The sequence below is a fragment of the Nilaparvata lugens genome, chromosome 6 (assembly GCF_014356525.2).
Source record: "Nilaparvata lugens isolate BPH chromosome 6, ASM1435652v1, whole genome shotgun sequence".
Lineage (NCBI taxonomy): Eukaryota > Metazoa > Arthropoda > Insecta > Hemiptera > Delphacidae > Nilaparvata > Nilaparvata lugens.
The window spans coordinates 41,526,199-41,542,048 of record NC_052509.1 but is presented as its reverse complement, the minus strand read 5'-3'; the positions used below and the strand labels follow the sequence as shown (position 1 = coordinate 41,542,048).

Here is a 15,850-nt window from a genome sequence, read left to right as displayed (position 1 = left end):
AAGCGAGAAAATTTTGAAAATTGAGAAGTGCGTGAAAACAGAAAACTGAGTTGACAACATTTTTATTACAGTGGCTATTTTGCTGGTGGTAATAAACAGTAATTTCAGCTACTATCATTGTATTCAGTGAACTTGAATTTCAATAATATGCATTGTTCGCAATAAACATTTTTTCGAGTAGTATTTGAGTGTTGTGGTGTATAACCTTTATCGAAGAGGGAATATTATCTAGTATTAGTAGGCCTATAGCTATAGATATCAGAGAGTATAGAATATACACTATTGTACCTACTTGGCGTATATTAGCCTTCCTGATTGTCTGATAGGTATACGCCAAATAATGTACCGGTACCTCTGTTAGTTAGGATTTTCACTAAGCGCATCTATTTTCACAAACATAGCTTTTATTGTATGAGTGTATGAATTGATAAGATAAGAGAATATGTAATGGTCGGTGCAAGCCTTCTTCTGTAAGAAGGTATACTGATCAACCATAGAGAATGCATACAAATCTGAGTTAAGGATAATGAAGCGTTTGCTCCATTACAGCCTTCTTCTGTAAAAAGGTATACTGATCAACCATAGAGAATGCATTACGAATCTGAGTTAAGGATAATGAAGCGTGTGCTCCATGTTCTATCTCTCCAGATCTCACAAACCATGAAATCATCACAAATAGAAAGATACATTTGTACCTACTGTATTATCATTCAACCCCTCATCATCACCTGGACTTAAAATACTTGTGGGGAGTTGTCATTGTGAAAAAATTAATTAATTAGTCTCCAGAGAACTAATTAAAACTACCGTATTGAATTTACTATTGATCCACAGGTTTTATAGGACTTGCTATATTCGCTTAGTTGTATTCATAATAATATACGATCCAATGTGAGAGTTATAAATTAACAATTTGGGTTTGACTCTAAGTTTATTCTAGCAAATGCGTATTCATAGTCTGTAGAAAATTTCAAATATTCAAAATTCTTGTCTAAGAGGCATTATCAACATTTATAGTAATTCAATTGTCATAACTATTGTATGATATTCATTAACTCCTACGTCATTTATCAATTTCTAATTCATTCATCAATATTGGCCTGATTGGCCAGTGTCTTGCTCTCACAACACGCTCTTAGGTTCACTATTGTTTATCTCTTCAACAAACAGTATAATTAAGTAGTAAACCGTTTTGTAAAATTTTACATCAGACAGAAAAATAATCAATTCAGATCTCAGTTTAAACTGAAGAACATTTAAAATTTCCTATCCAAAAACCTGGTGTTTCATTATTTGCCAATTTTTTTCTGCTACGTAGAGTTTTCAGATTTTGCACCTAATCATCAATTTTCGAAGATGAAGTTACTTTCAATCACTCACACAATGAGCATCTCTCAAGAATAATTGACAATCAGATTCCAGACTGAACGATTTGGAAATTATCGAAATGTGGTACGATTATGTGTTTGGTTGTCTGTCTAGTAAAGAAAGAAAATTCATCAATTTATGAGCCTTCTACCAAAATCAGTTAAGTTCGAATGTCTGTACTTTAATAATAATAATAAACTAGAAATCTTCAATCATTATGATAATCTATGATCCTCTTACCAAAATCAATTGGGTGCTATGCTGTGTTAATCATTAGTTTAATCATTATGCTGTGAATGAGGATAACGAAATAGCTGGGAATCTTTGAGCTAAGATCTACCCTACATCTTAATCTCCTACATGAACGAAAATTGAAAGACATGCAGGTGAATTAAAAATGCAACTCACCGAATATTGTTGTGGCTGAGCTTGAGCTGCTTGATTATGAAGCCGAGGTCGTGGAGGCTGAGTTGTGGCAGATCCTCCAGACTTGAATAAGCAATGGTGAGCTTGATTTTGTCGGTGGCGTCGAAGCGATTCTGGAGTGCACCAAGCACCTGCGTGAAGTTGGCCATGCCTTCGCAGGTGACTTTGGTGTTGTCGGTGGCCGTGTAGTCTCCCGGCCGACACGTGCACGGCGAGATCTCACGTCGCACGGCGCAGTGCAGCGCCGACCCAACCGTCATGCCAACGGCTCCGCCCGGCAAAAGCACCACCAACACTACCCAACTAACCAACAAACTTGACGCCTTCACCAACATTGTTCTTTTCGCCACAAAAGTATTCAAATACTACTAGGTACACTGACAGTGTTCAACTGAACAAAAAGAGATTCTACTCCAAAAAATATTGGTCACTTCCAGTTTTTTGCTTAAGGGTTAAACGAGATAACTGACACAGTTTTTCCTCTCGAACGTTGCAGAGGAAATGATTCGAACTACAAGTCAACGACCCTCTACACAATCAGTTCACTATCACCACCAAATACAGAAACAAACATCACTCACTAAATGGTATTATGTTTTCAGCCTCCAATTATCGGGTCACAGATTTTGTGCACAATAAATAATAAATATCGCTGGAAGAAGACTTCACAAATGTGTTTTGATGTGTCGCTTACGGGCTAATGAGTTGCAAAGATTTCTCTAGTTTTCTTAGCGTTTCGGTGGTGTCTCCAGTGTCGCTGCTACCAGGCCTACTCTCCTCGTTTCCTCTTCTCTCTGTCCGCTGATTACTGCTCCACCCCTGCACCCCTCTCCCACCTACACGGCAGGCCATCGGAGAGCGTGATTGCCCTCCCTCATCATCCTCACTCTCTCTCTCTTGCTTCACCTCCTTCCACCACCTAGCACTTCTCCTCCTCGTCCAATAACAATTATTCACAACGACACCCCTTCTTGTCCTCACCGGCCGTCCGTCTGAAAAATAAAAAGAAACACACACGATGGGTCAAATAGTCATCGGCTGTCAATTATTTTTGCTACCCACACACACGGGTCCGTAATAGAGCATCGTCATTACGTCAATCGATGAATGGAAGTCAATGGAAGGTAGGCCTAGTACCACTCACTTGTGCATGCATTTCAAACCCATCTGCCACCGCCATAACAATTCGAACAATTCGCAATTGGTCAAACCTATTTGCAAAGTTCTAGATGCTTTTAATGACAGGATCATCGACTATAACAAATAAATAACCCCCTTTACATAAGGTTTGACTCTGCAGTTAATTGATGATTGGCTTCGTCCAAAAAGAGCATAATTCATTTTTCATTCATTATTTAATGGGGATTGATCATAATCAAGGTTGGCAATGGCTCTTACATCATCATTAGCTATCACCCATTCCTGAAAGATAGTTTTATTTGATAAACAAAATTGACATGTCATTGATAATTATTATTTGTAAGAAATCTCAATCAATTGGGAATATAATATATTATATATATAGTATCCTCGGCTTGTGATATCTTATTATAACCATGAATTTATTACTACTATGGCTACTATAATTCATATGCTACAATAATTATTATTATCGATTGCATAATTCGATCATGTACAATAGTAAAAATAATCCAATCGAAATTATGTGAAAAATTTCATAAATGAGTGAATTGCAAGAGAATTCATCTTCTACTATGATCACCCACATTTTATTTGATAGAGAATATTTTATGCAAAATAGAAACATTCAAACATATTCTTCTAACTAAGGTACTTTCATTAAAAAAATTGTCATCCTAATTTTTTTTTCCAATAAAAGGACAAGAACCGATAATTTGGCAATTCTGTATTGCCAAAATGTAAAACGCTACCTGAACAATAGATATTTAGGCAACTTGTTGGCTTGCTTTTCTTCTTGATGATAAGAATATAAAGCTGCGTACACATATACGCTCTTCCAACCCGCACCGAGCACGCTCCTCCCTCGTACCACCATCGTTCCTCCATCGAACCACAGTCGCGCCGCCCACGCACCCATCATGAACGTTACGGAAGATGTTAGATCTTCTCGCGTTCCCCGGTCGAACCACTGTTGCTCGCCGGTCGATCATCAATCGCTCTGCTGGAGTGACGTTCGGTTGCGGAGCAGAACGAAAGTCTGTACGCACCTTTATAGTTATGAATTTTGATTTTTGCATTGCTACAGAATCATATTTTTATGTTCAAAGTTTTACCTGAAACCACACTAAGGATGGCTGTGCTGAAACACAACTAAATATATTTACAACTAAATTCAACACAAAATACACAAATGAAATCAAAGTACAAAACGACACAATAAAAATACAAAAGACAGGCTACATGGTGTGGTGTGCTGAAAAGAAACGAGGAGAAAAATCTGGTGTGACGCACTCACACAACTTTCCTTGCCGTTATGAAAATTGATCAACTGACGTTAGTAGTGTTCACGCGCATCTCAAGTCTACTTAAAGACGAAGATCTGAGCCAGCTGGTGACAGGACAATAACGCTGGAGACATACGATGTCTGCTATCTCTTCATAGTGAATCATTTAATAGAATCAACAGTTGCCAACAGTTTGTAATTGGATAATCACATTTTCTCGAATTTCGAGCTTATTTTCAATTTTAGGTGAAAATGTTACTGAACATTAATTGTAGAGATTTTTATGCTCGATCTTTTCCACGCAACATTTTCTGTTCAAATTGTATCTGAAGCCTGATAATTGGGAATCTAAAATCAAACTTTGCATAGATGGGTCGGAGCTCCTGGAATTTTTACAGATATGAGACTCATGGCAGTTGATAGAGCTTATCAGTGACTATTCTAGGTATGAGTTTGATCAAAATCGTTGAAGCCGTTTTCGAGAAAATCGCGAAAAACCCTGTTTTTGACAAAATATTCGCCATTTTAGACGCCATATTGAACTGCATTTGATCGAAATTGTTAGTGTCGGATCCTTATATTGTAAGGACCTCAAGTTCCAAATTTCAAGTCATTCCGTTGATTGGGAGATGAGATATCGTGTACACAGACGCACATACACACACACACACATACAGACCAATACCCAAAAACCACTATTTTGGACTCAGGGGACTTTGAAACGTATAGAAATTTAGAAATTGGGGTACCTTAATTTTTTTTGGAAAGCAATACTTTCCTTACCTATGGTAATAGAGCAAGGAAAGTAAAAAATACCTAGCCAACTATGGTTTCCCAGGTGAAGGGTTAAGAGGAGCAAAAAAGGAAGTTTTGTAAGCGAGTCCACTTCTAACAAATATATCTAAAAGAAATGCATTGGTATTAATAGTTTCAGCAAAATTTTCGAGCCCCATAATTCGATATGGAAGAAAAAGTTTAACTCCATGAAAAGGAACAACTCCATGACTATTGCCAGGAAGATGCCAACACAGCTCTGCGAATTTGCACTCATAACTCATTGCACTGACTTCATTTCAAATCATAAATTTATCAATATCATCTGAAAGGTAAGTTATAAAAAAAAGTTAATCTGCTGGCGATGTGACAAATGATTTTTTTCAATCACTCCATCGTATTATTGTGAATTTTCTCCTCGTACCGGGCTATCGGCATCAATTTTGTTGCTTCGGACTGGATTTGTCTTACTTATTCCTTCAGTTTGTATAGATCATCATATCATACACTAATCTAATCTTACCTTCGGGCAACATTCATTTATGCTCTTCAATAATTATTCTAAGACAGAGAATAAAATCATTTCCTTATTCACATTCGACATAAGTGTCGGTACTGTTTCCTCAGTAGGCTACTACCATTGGAGTGATAAGTAGGCTTATTTATAATTATTGGCTTCTTAGTTAATGCTATTCAATAAAAAATGTGTTTCACTGGATAGATTTAATCAGGCTGATACAGTGTACAGCTATTACTGAACTTCCATTGATATAAACTGGCAATAAAATGTGTTACGAAATTTTCTGTCTAGTTTGTCTTTCCAGATAACTTTGTAAACGATTTGAGAATGAATCATTGCTTTCCGTTGTCATCCAAATCAATATCTAATGTCAATAAATCATTCGTTTTGACAGAGCAGTCACCATTCATATACAGAAGGCCTATAAAAGATTCACTACGGCATGGAAATTTATTTCATATTTGTGGAAAACTTTATGTGGGTGTATCTTTCCATTTTTACAAAAATTAATTCACGTGTGGCTTGTCATTGTATGTTTCTCGTTTGATGTAGGCATATTATTTATTAAACTAATTGTGATTCCACTGATCTTTTCCTCTGTTTGAATAATATTGAATGACTAAATTGCATTTATTCTTGATCGAATTTTATATTTGTATAATAACTTAGTTGATAATATTTAGTTGAAAATAATTTATGAGTAAGGGTTTTAAAAATTAATCATATTGATCATGCAGTTTCAAGTCATAGGCCAATGTGGTAGGTTAAGATAAGATGAGTAAACCTCTTCTTCACAAATAGAAATATGTACGGTACGGTACTGCATCTAGCTAAAGCGAGTACTGCTTCTAATCAAGATCGAGTAACAAGTTTCAACTGTTATTGTGATGTGTGTAGCCTCTAATCAAATCAATTATTATTCTCGCATCCAGAACAAATCCAGTTCTATCCGACTTCCCTGATATCGTTCGAAATACGTACGTAACCTAGGATCAGTCGCAGTATTACTCATTACGAATTTTATTTTCAATTGCAGCTATGCTCTTCATTGATTTATTGCAGTTATCTGAATGGTCGGTGACTTGAATGAATTGACGGCCTGCTCTTCCCATTAGCTAATTTCAAGGTCAATCGCAACTCTCTTCTATCATTATTTCAGATCATTTACCGCGGTACAGGGTTGATTGATTTCGTTATCTTGGAAAATTTCAATTATATTCGTTTTTACTTGTGTTTGTGACGAAAATTTAATTCCTAATTATTTCGTATCTTATTCTTGTTTGCCTTTTCAGTAGGAATTGTTGAGGTGAGTTCACCAGAGGTCTTGCATTGTTTTACACACTCTTTTGAGAGGAAGATAGTACCTGGTTATCTTTGTTTCTCAACAGTACCCACAAGGATGCACTGTCATTTCGTATGGGCTACCTCCTAATCAGAGTATCCCACAAAAGGTGTAACAGCCAAAGACCATAGATTCTAAATGAAATTTGCAACCAAAAATGACAAGTAAAATTTTCTCATACCAACCTTAGTTCTCGCGATATATTGATTGCTCGATAATTTAAAAAAAAACGTCAACAGCTAGAAAACTTTTAGTCAAAATCCAACTCTAAGAATATGGCTAGAAAGAGGAAGCGATTTCCAATAAGATTCATATACATTTTTCTCTTTTGTTTGACGTTTTTGAGCTTTTTATGAGCGTTCAAACTTTTTGAAATTTGGCATTGAGCTCGAAAAATGTTTTTTTTTTAACGCTCATAAAAAATTCCAAAACGGCTAACAAAGGAACAAATTATATAAATCTTATTGGAAATTTCTTCCTCTTCCCAACCATATCCTCAGAATCGGATTTTGATTAATGGTTTTCTAGTTACTGACGTTTTTCAAACATACAGAAAAATTTATATATCTCAAAAACTAATGGTGATATAAGATAATTTTACTGTCTATTTTCTTTATATATGGTTGAACCTAATTTCTCCAAAAGCCAAGCGTCAGAGAAGATAAACAATTTTACATTAAAAGGAGTATCCACCCCTCCCAAGCCTAATGACACCAAACCCCCCTCCCCACAATTACCCAAATTCAAGACTTACCATCTATACGCGCATACCTTAGCTTTTGAGATTTATAATTTTTTCCGTATGTTTGAAAAACGTCAAAAGCTAGAAAACTATTAGGTAGTCAAAATCTAACTCTAACAATATGGCTAGAAAGAGGAAGTAATTTCCGATAAGATTTTTATACAGAGTGTTTACCAACTGCCTACCATTACTCTAGGGCATTGTTCCTGGTTAACAAACATATCTAAATATCATATACTGTATTCAAATTGTTCAACCAAGTCATAGATCTAGTAAGAACTTTTGATAGCTCCTATCAAAAATAAAGATCTTTGCGTAGCTTTGTACGCATCATATGCAATTTTTGCTCCTAAGATGATAAACTCATATCATGATTAAACACTTTTATCATCATCAAGTTGAATTCGGTCGACATAGAGAATACGGTAAACAGTCTCTGGTTCCAGGAGAAATTGATGTTAAGTTCCTGTTTTCTATAATATATGAAAATGTAAGCCTAAAGTTTTGTGAAAAGTTTTGTTACATGGTATTAGAACAATCAATCTGGTTTTCCTGTGTATCGTATTGCACGCTTACAGGCTGAATCATCAAATTAATACAATCATTTGGTGAATGATAAACCATTCATTTCAGGGCAATAACATTAGCCAACTCAAGATGGCCTTGCGCTAATAGTTTACGAAATTGATAATAATTTTATTACTGATTTATTCACACTTCTGATTACGGTAATGTCTTAGCAGTTGAAAATTATTTCAATGAAACAGTTTCATTCAAATAAATACTGTTGAAATCGAAACTATCGGAAACTTGCATCTGTTTGTATAATGAATTCAGAATCCATAGAACATGCACTACGTACAGAGCAAACAGTTCAGACTTATCTCTCATGACCCCAGTCACCTTTCTTTTTTTGTCTCCAGTCTTTATCTCAGGATAAGAGTAAATGCTACTGAAAAATGTATACGATAAGCTATTTTTCGAAATAATACTTCTTAATTCCGTTACGTTTTGAGAAAGCTGACTGATTGAAAATAACCATAAACTATTCCAAAACTTATACTCTACAGTTTTTATCAAACAAGTAATTAATAGAACATAGGCCTGGCGCAAAAGAGCGCTGTGGATCTGATTGATATTAATAGCCCAAAACGTCTATAGGTCCAGTTGAAGACAACAATCGATTAAAATTTTTAATATTATTTAATAATTCGGATTTTCAAATAAATATACCACAATAGTCTTCATTGGAAAATATCTAACGAATTACGGTACAGGAAACTCCTGTTGAATTCCGACGGCGATTGATATCAATGACTAACAGGCCCGAGAAAAATTAAATTTGAATCACACATATTGTGTCAAAACAGAAAAATCTAGTCTAGTCAATGAAAGGAGTTATGAATGACATGATATATGCCACAATTTTTTAATTTGGGGATTGGTCCCCACTAGTAGTTGGGATGTAAACATAATACTAAAAGTCCTCAAACTTGGGAGGGTCGTAGAAATAAGTAGGTACCATTATATTCCGGTTTACCATATTCCGGTTTTCCCTTGAATGTCTTCAAATTATAGTCTATTCATCAAAAGCACAGCAGAAACATGAATTTTGCGTTTTGTGATTATAAAAGTGATTACTTATATATCCACTGTTAATTGCTGAACTCGTAAATATAAGTTTCCATTGCTGAAGTACCGTGTGTAACTGATAGGGTAAATATTATAGGGGAGATATAGGGAAATGAAAATTTTGCAGCATTGACTAGTATTCCATTGAAATAGTAACGATCTCGTTGTTTCGGGGCTGGGATAATACTCATTTCAGAGAGTTCTGAATCAAAGGCAGAGTGCCTTGTTGTGTCCATAAACAACATTGCAACACTTTAAGAGTTGATTATGAGTGCAATGAATGCTTCGTTTCCAGGTGGCGTCATCTCCCGAAAAAGAACTAAATCGGTTAATAATTATTGATAGGCCTATAACCATTCTTAGTGAATAAGAAATATTTGTGCAAAATTTCAAATCAATGAGTTCGGTAGGCCTACCCAGTTGAAGCGTGATGATGCGTCAAACATCTCATCCTTGGCTTCGTTTATTATATTAATAGATAAACATAAACCCATATAATATATGATATTATCAAGCCAGTAGTAGTAGGTACCTACTGAATCAACCACAGGATCTAAGAGAATTATACAAAGATATGTTCATACAACATTCCTTCAAAATATCATGAGATAATAAAACTTCCAAGAACAGATAAGCAAGTGATTACTTTCCCTTTTAAAATAATATGAATCACTCAAGTGAATAATTGTCAAACAGTTCAGCAGTTCTTGGAACTTGATATGAAGGAAAGTTTGAATTACTGATGATTGCAAAAAAATTAAAAGAGATTTATGTATTATTGTTGGATTGCTCCCAAATTACAAATTGGGCCGCGTCCATGCTTCTGAGAATCCAAGAATGAGAACTGACCTGTCTGCGTCAACTGACCTGTGATAAGTTTCAATCGAAATAATCGATTCAAACACAGTTATTGTATACAAATTGATGATAGGATACAGTAACTGAGACTATGGTAAGGTCCACGTTATAATGCCAGTGTTTGATTAGCAATGGTATTGCTATCCTTGTCTACCATTCAACAAAGCGGATAGCGCTATCTCTTTCTCGCTTTGCTCTGTTGCCAGATCGTCTTTTAACAATGTAGAATTAATAATAAATTACAAAATATTTCATCTTAATTATTATAAAAATTCATTTTGAAATGATTGAAAAATATAATTTATGCTTAATAAAAAAATTGATTATTCTAAACGAGAATGAACCGCTATATCACATCAATAAACCTGTATCAGCTACCGTCTATAGAAGGCATTGACAAGACAGCGGAACGGCAACGTTTTTCTCCTATCTTTCTCCACTGCCATTATAACGTGAACCTCACTATAGTAATATTATCACAGCTAACAAGTCTGGCGCTAACAGGACAGGGTTGTGGAAATGGTGATTTATTGCGTTTTCAGTAGGTTCGGTAATTGCAGCACCACACAATACGGATACATAATGTTGACTATGCATGATATGGATCAATGCAATCATGCAAGTATCAATTTCTACAATGTATTGAAAATCAGCCCAAATTATTTGCTAATTAATAAGAAATTCACTCGCGGTTCTATAATCATTTGCGGTGTAATATATTTAAAGTTCAGGGGCTTTAAATATGTTATTATAGTTTCCCTAAAGATAATGAAAGGTTCAATCATTGATATTATTAAGGTGCGTACAGATATACGCGCCGCGAACATGAGCAATTCACTTTTAATCAGCTGATTATATCTGTATTTTTACAGAAACGGTAAGATACAGATATAAAAATCTTGGCATCATCTGATTACAAGTGAATTGCTCATGTTCGCGGCGCGTAAATCTGTACGCACCTTTAGATGATTAAAGATGACTAAAATAAATAATTTTTGTAAACTTTAGACCAATCAAAACAGTTTTGCACAGTTTCCACCCTTCCACTAGATATTTACTTTATACTTGATTTACTTTTTTACTTTACTTTATTTACTTTACTTACCTATTTACTTTACTTGATTTACTTTACTTTGTTTTAAAAGCCTTGGTGATTTCAAGCCAATTCCAAATAATAAATGAATACCGTACCATAATTTAATTACAATTGAAAATAAAAAAAGTAATTCCTCATATCACAGCAGCCAGTACGTTAAACAAGACAATGTTGTGGGATTAAACGTTATTGTGGTGAATATGGATTTTTTCAGACTGATTTCCAGTTGATGCCTAGTGAGATTGGACTCCCCGCCCCAGGTTGACTATGATGAGCATCAATTTGATGTTATATTACTGTTGATATTTAGTTTTCCTTTTTCAATCATTTTTTCCATGCATTTATTTTCCTTCAATCTGTATATTAGTATGAATTTTCGGTCGGAAGATATCCACAGGAATACAGGATACATTTTTGTGAGATATTTTTTGGGGCTAAAAATTGGTAATTTTATTTTATCAGACAATAATATTGGGAAGCTCCATCAACCTACATAATAAAACCTACGTTCTATAGAAACCTCATTAGAGTTGAACCGTTTTTTTTAAATTATTTGACATAATTTTGTAAATCAATCGGTCCAACTTCCAGTCTTCTTGACTTGGGAGATGACTTTTTGTTTTTAGATATAAATTAAACACAATCGTTTTACTAATTAGTTTCACTGAAAAGTAAAGCATGAAAAATCTAATTGATTCTCATAATTTGTTTTCCACATTGATATAATGAAAATTATGATTAGTCAAACCCCAAAGCATGAGGCTATAATCATTGTTGGACAAACAAGTAGACTAAACCAACTATTCCAGGTGTAAATTTGAAATATACGTTTCTCTGGAATGCCTAAACAATTAAGAATGATGAATTCAGCAAAAACAATAGGCTACTGTATATATTAGCTCCAACGTTTGAAGACAATTAATTTTTGTTTTGTTCTCAACCTACATAACATAATTATACTTTCGTTACCCACCTATATAAGAATAAGAATCTTTATTATCATAGACATTGTTAACAATGCATTGGTAAACGTCATTAATACTAGATAATACGTAATATATACAAATAATATTAGCCTACAAATATGTGATCCAGTCAATCACTTAAATTCTTGTATATTATACAAACTTTCAGCTTTTAGTACACCTTTCAATTGTATTCATTTCAAAGAATGCAAGAGGTAATGACTTAATTTCTATTGGTAAAGAATTCTAACGTTTAACAGATCTGTACAAGAGATTTTTCTGAGAACTAGTAAACCTGATTTGTTGAACTAGATATCATTGCTATTTCTGGTTTCATATCCATGAACTATTCAATTTCAAAAATCTAGATTACTATGGGCATAACTAAGACTAGACAGGACATACAAAGAATGACAGAAATTCCCAATTTTGTGAAAAAAGGTTTAGAATGGGTCCTCATATCAACTTTACAAATCAATCTAATTGAAGTAAAAATATTTTTGAAGCATGAGTACTAGAGCTCCACAATAGCATATCACAACACAGTAAACTTTGTATTTTAGAGATACACACATTCGATAGTATGTCTACAGTGAACTTTAACCTTCTCAGCAAGTGAAGTCCCTTTGCTATTCTTTCACTACGGTAATGAACTCTACTTGTGGTTGCCAATTAATTTTTGGATCAAGAACAATGCCTAAAAATTTTAAATGTTCAGTCCCTACTTCATTGATTGAATTTCTGTTGTAAGTTAACATAATATCATAAATACCTATACCCTATAGGGTATATGCCTATATGAAATAGGGTGTACCTAGACCTAATATAGGAAATACCCTATTAGGGTACCTACCTACCACTAGTTGCTGAGGCTGTAAATCAAGTAGCATATAGGCCTGCTATATAGCTTTCCTCCATTTCAGGAGTATAATATGCATTATTCAGTTTTTAGAGTTTCCACTCGGTTTATATGTGGATATATTGAAGAGAATAATGTCATGCATTGCATTAATTAGCATATTCTAATGAAAGACTTTGCACTGTACAGGATGAAGGAGAGACAATAGTCAAATCAAGAACACAGAGTTATCTTAGCACGGTTCATTTCCATTCTATCAGTTCTATATACTTATATTTCCCGTTCATTCTTTGCTTTCTATTCTCTATGAGAATATTATTGCTGATTGATCATGTCTTAGTCACATGTTTGCAAGTTTTTGATCATAATATTAAGGGTCTGGTAATTTAAAGCTCAATGACTTTCTGATTACAAATTAACTTAGATAATTATTGCACTGTTTGCAAAAATCATTTCCATTCAAATAAATCAATTTGATATTGAAATGAAATCAAGACTGTAGAATAGTAATAATAATCAAGCTTGCTTCAAGGTAGGTGTGCTACATACACAACATCATTGTAATTTGATCATTTGAAAAAATGATTGGCTACAAATTCTTAACTTATGCTGAAAAAAAAACTTCGTTGAAGGTACAAGTACGATTTCCAAGGATATGTTTATTACATTCATGCTCATTCCAGTATTAAGATAGTTTACGTCACAATTTGTAATCGGGAGCTGTATTTCGAATACTGGAGAAGAATTCGGGAGCTTTACAATTCATATAGGTAATGATTCATAATATACTTCATAGATCTTCAAATTCATTGAACTTTCTTGTTATCAAACACTCACTGGCCATCTTATCATGAATAAAGCTTTACAGCTGAGCATTTTGATATTCCATCGTAAAGCACTACTTGATTGAAAATCCTTCATAGTTCAATAATTACTAGAACTCTCATAATTAAACTCTTTATTATTTTGTATTAAACCCAAACTCAATTACAATTTTTTCTAAACAGAGTATTACTCTACAGAGGATACTCTATTAGGCAAATACAGCTCCCGATTACAGTTAGTGACGTAAACTATCTTAATTCTGGAATGAACATAAAATGTAATAAACATAAATATCCTTGGAAATCGTATTGTACCTTCAACAAAGTTTTTTTTCAGCATGAGTTAAAAAGCCAATTAAATTTTCAAATGATTAAATTACATACACTAAGTTAATCTTATTGGGAGACTGAATTGCTTTGAGTTTCCTATTATATTTAGAAATATTTTAGAAAATAATACTGATACTTATTCAAATATGCATAATGATCAAAGAAAACATTTTAGTGACAAGAAATAAAAGAAATTCCTGACAGCAAAGTGTGCTCTAGATTAGTGTAACAAGTAATCACAAAAATATATATTTATTGCAACTTTTCAGAGGATTACAACTTACGCAACAATTAGTTATCATATCCATGATAACCAAAACGGTGGAAGTGATGATATTAATGATTACCGTATAAAAGATAAAATAAAGGGTAAATGATGGATTTTATCAGAAAATAGACGTTATCATTAAAAATTAATCGCGATCATTGAACAAAATACTAAAATAGATTATCAATGGATATCAAATTGGATTGTCAATAAATGATGGTAGACTAGATGGTGAGAAGCGCTATAATATTTACCTTTTTATCGATTATGTAGAAACTTTAAGTCCAGACGAGGGTTCAAAAAACAGTAGATTTAAATAGATGCATGGGGATAATACATCTACAGCTTCACAGTTTTATTTCTAACTTTGCTAACTAATCACGTTATTAAAGAACAATGCTAGATAGCACAATATTAATTGTAAACCGCTCAACAGTTACCTAATTTATCAACGCACAACACTTAAACTCACACTGAATAAATGGTACAATTTGTCTGAATATTACAAAGAAAGATTCACTACCGATTGTATCTTCAGAAAACAGTGGTGAATTTTAAGATATCTCTCGTTCGTTCAGCTGATGAACTAATGAGAGATTTTCTTTTCACCAACGCTGATAAGCCAGCTCCTCTCTTTCCCTCTAGCTTGTACTGAACTGATATTGTTAGCCTAAACATTTGCCCTTTGCTCCTTGGAAGTCACTCTCTTATCACAAAAGCAGACGTTCCACCACCAGGCATGCATCTATTTTCTATATAGTTGGCCTTCCATATGTTGCAAACAACATCGAGCATTTGTATCATTATAATATTGAAATGTGCTCACTCACTCTCTCTCACTCCCAGATGAAACTATCAGACATTGTCGACTAAGCAACTTCTTTTAACACAATCAAAACATCCATGAGGAAAAACTCTTTGTGAAATTAGACTGTGTATTCCCAGCAGGCTTAATCAAGAATGTTCACTCAGTGTTCACAGCTTTGGAATGGGAATTTCTTGGAAAAACGATGTTTCCTCTAGTAATGTCTTAAAAAATATTTTCATTGTCAAATAGATAATGATGCTGAGAGTACATTATCACCATTTTTAATCAGTGACCATGAAAAATAAACCATCACAAAAAAGTTGTACAGTAACTGTACTGTACCGTAATAATTTGTTTGCAATAGATAATTGACTAAAATATAATTCCAAGTGTAAGTTGAGAATTATTTTATTTTTCTGATTGAGCAATATTTAAGAAATACGGTACCGTATAAAAGAAGCAATATTGGGGACCGAGCTTCGCTCTGGAGTACAAAAGCATAACAAATTTATTACGAAAGAAAAAATTATAACATTCATAGTTCATACAGAAATGCTCTATCTGATCACAGTAAATTGAGATTGATTCCCAGAGGAATGCAAAAATTTCCCT

At 33.9% G+C, this 15,850-nt stretch overlaps 1 protein-coding gene across 1 annotated transcript in view; it reads right to left on the bottom strand.

Moving 5' to 3' along the window:
• Window positions 1-15,095, bottom strand: part of LOC111045886 (insulin-like growth factor-binding protein complex acid labile subunit) — a 51,301-nt gene extending 36,206 nt beyond the window's left edge. Inside the window, 2 exon segments of the mRNA XM_022331366.2 lie at window positions 1,777-2,786; window positions 14,685-15,095. Of these exon segments, the coding sequence (XP_022187058.2) occupies window positions 1,777-2,129 (353 nt within the window). The 5' untranslated portion in view covers window positions 2,130-2,786; window positions 14,685-15,095.
• Window positions 15,096-15,850: the final 755 nt, after the last annotated feature.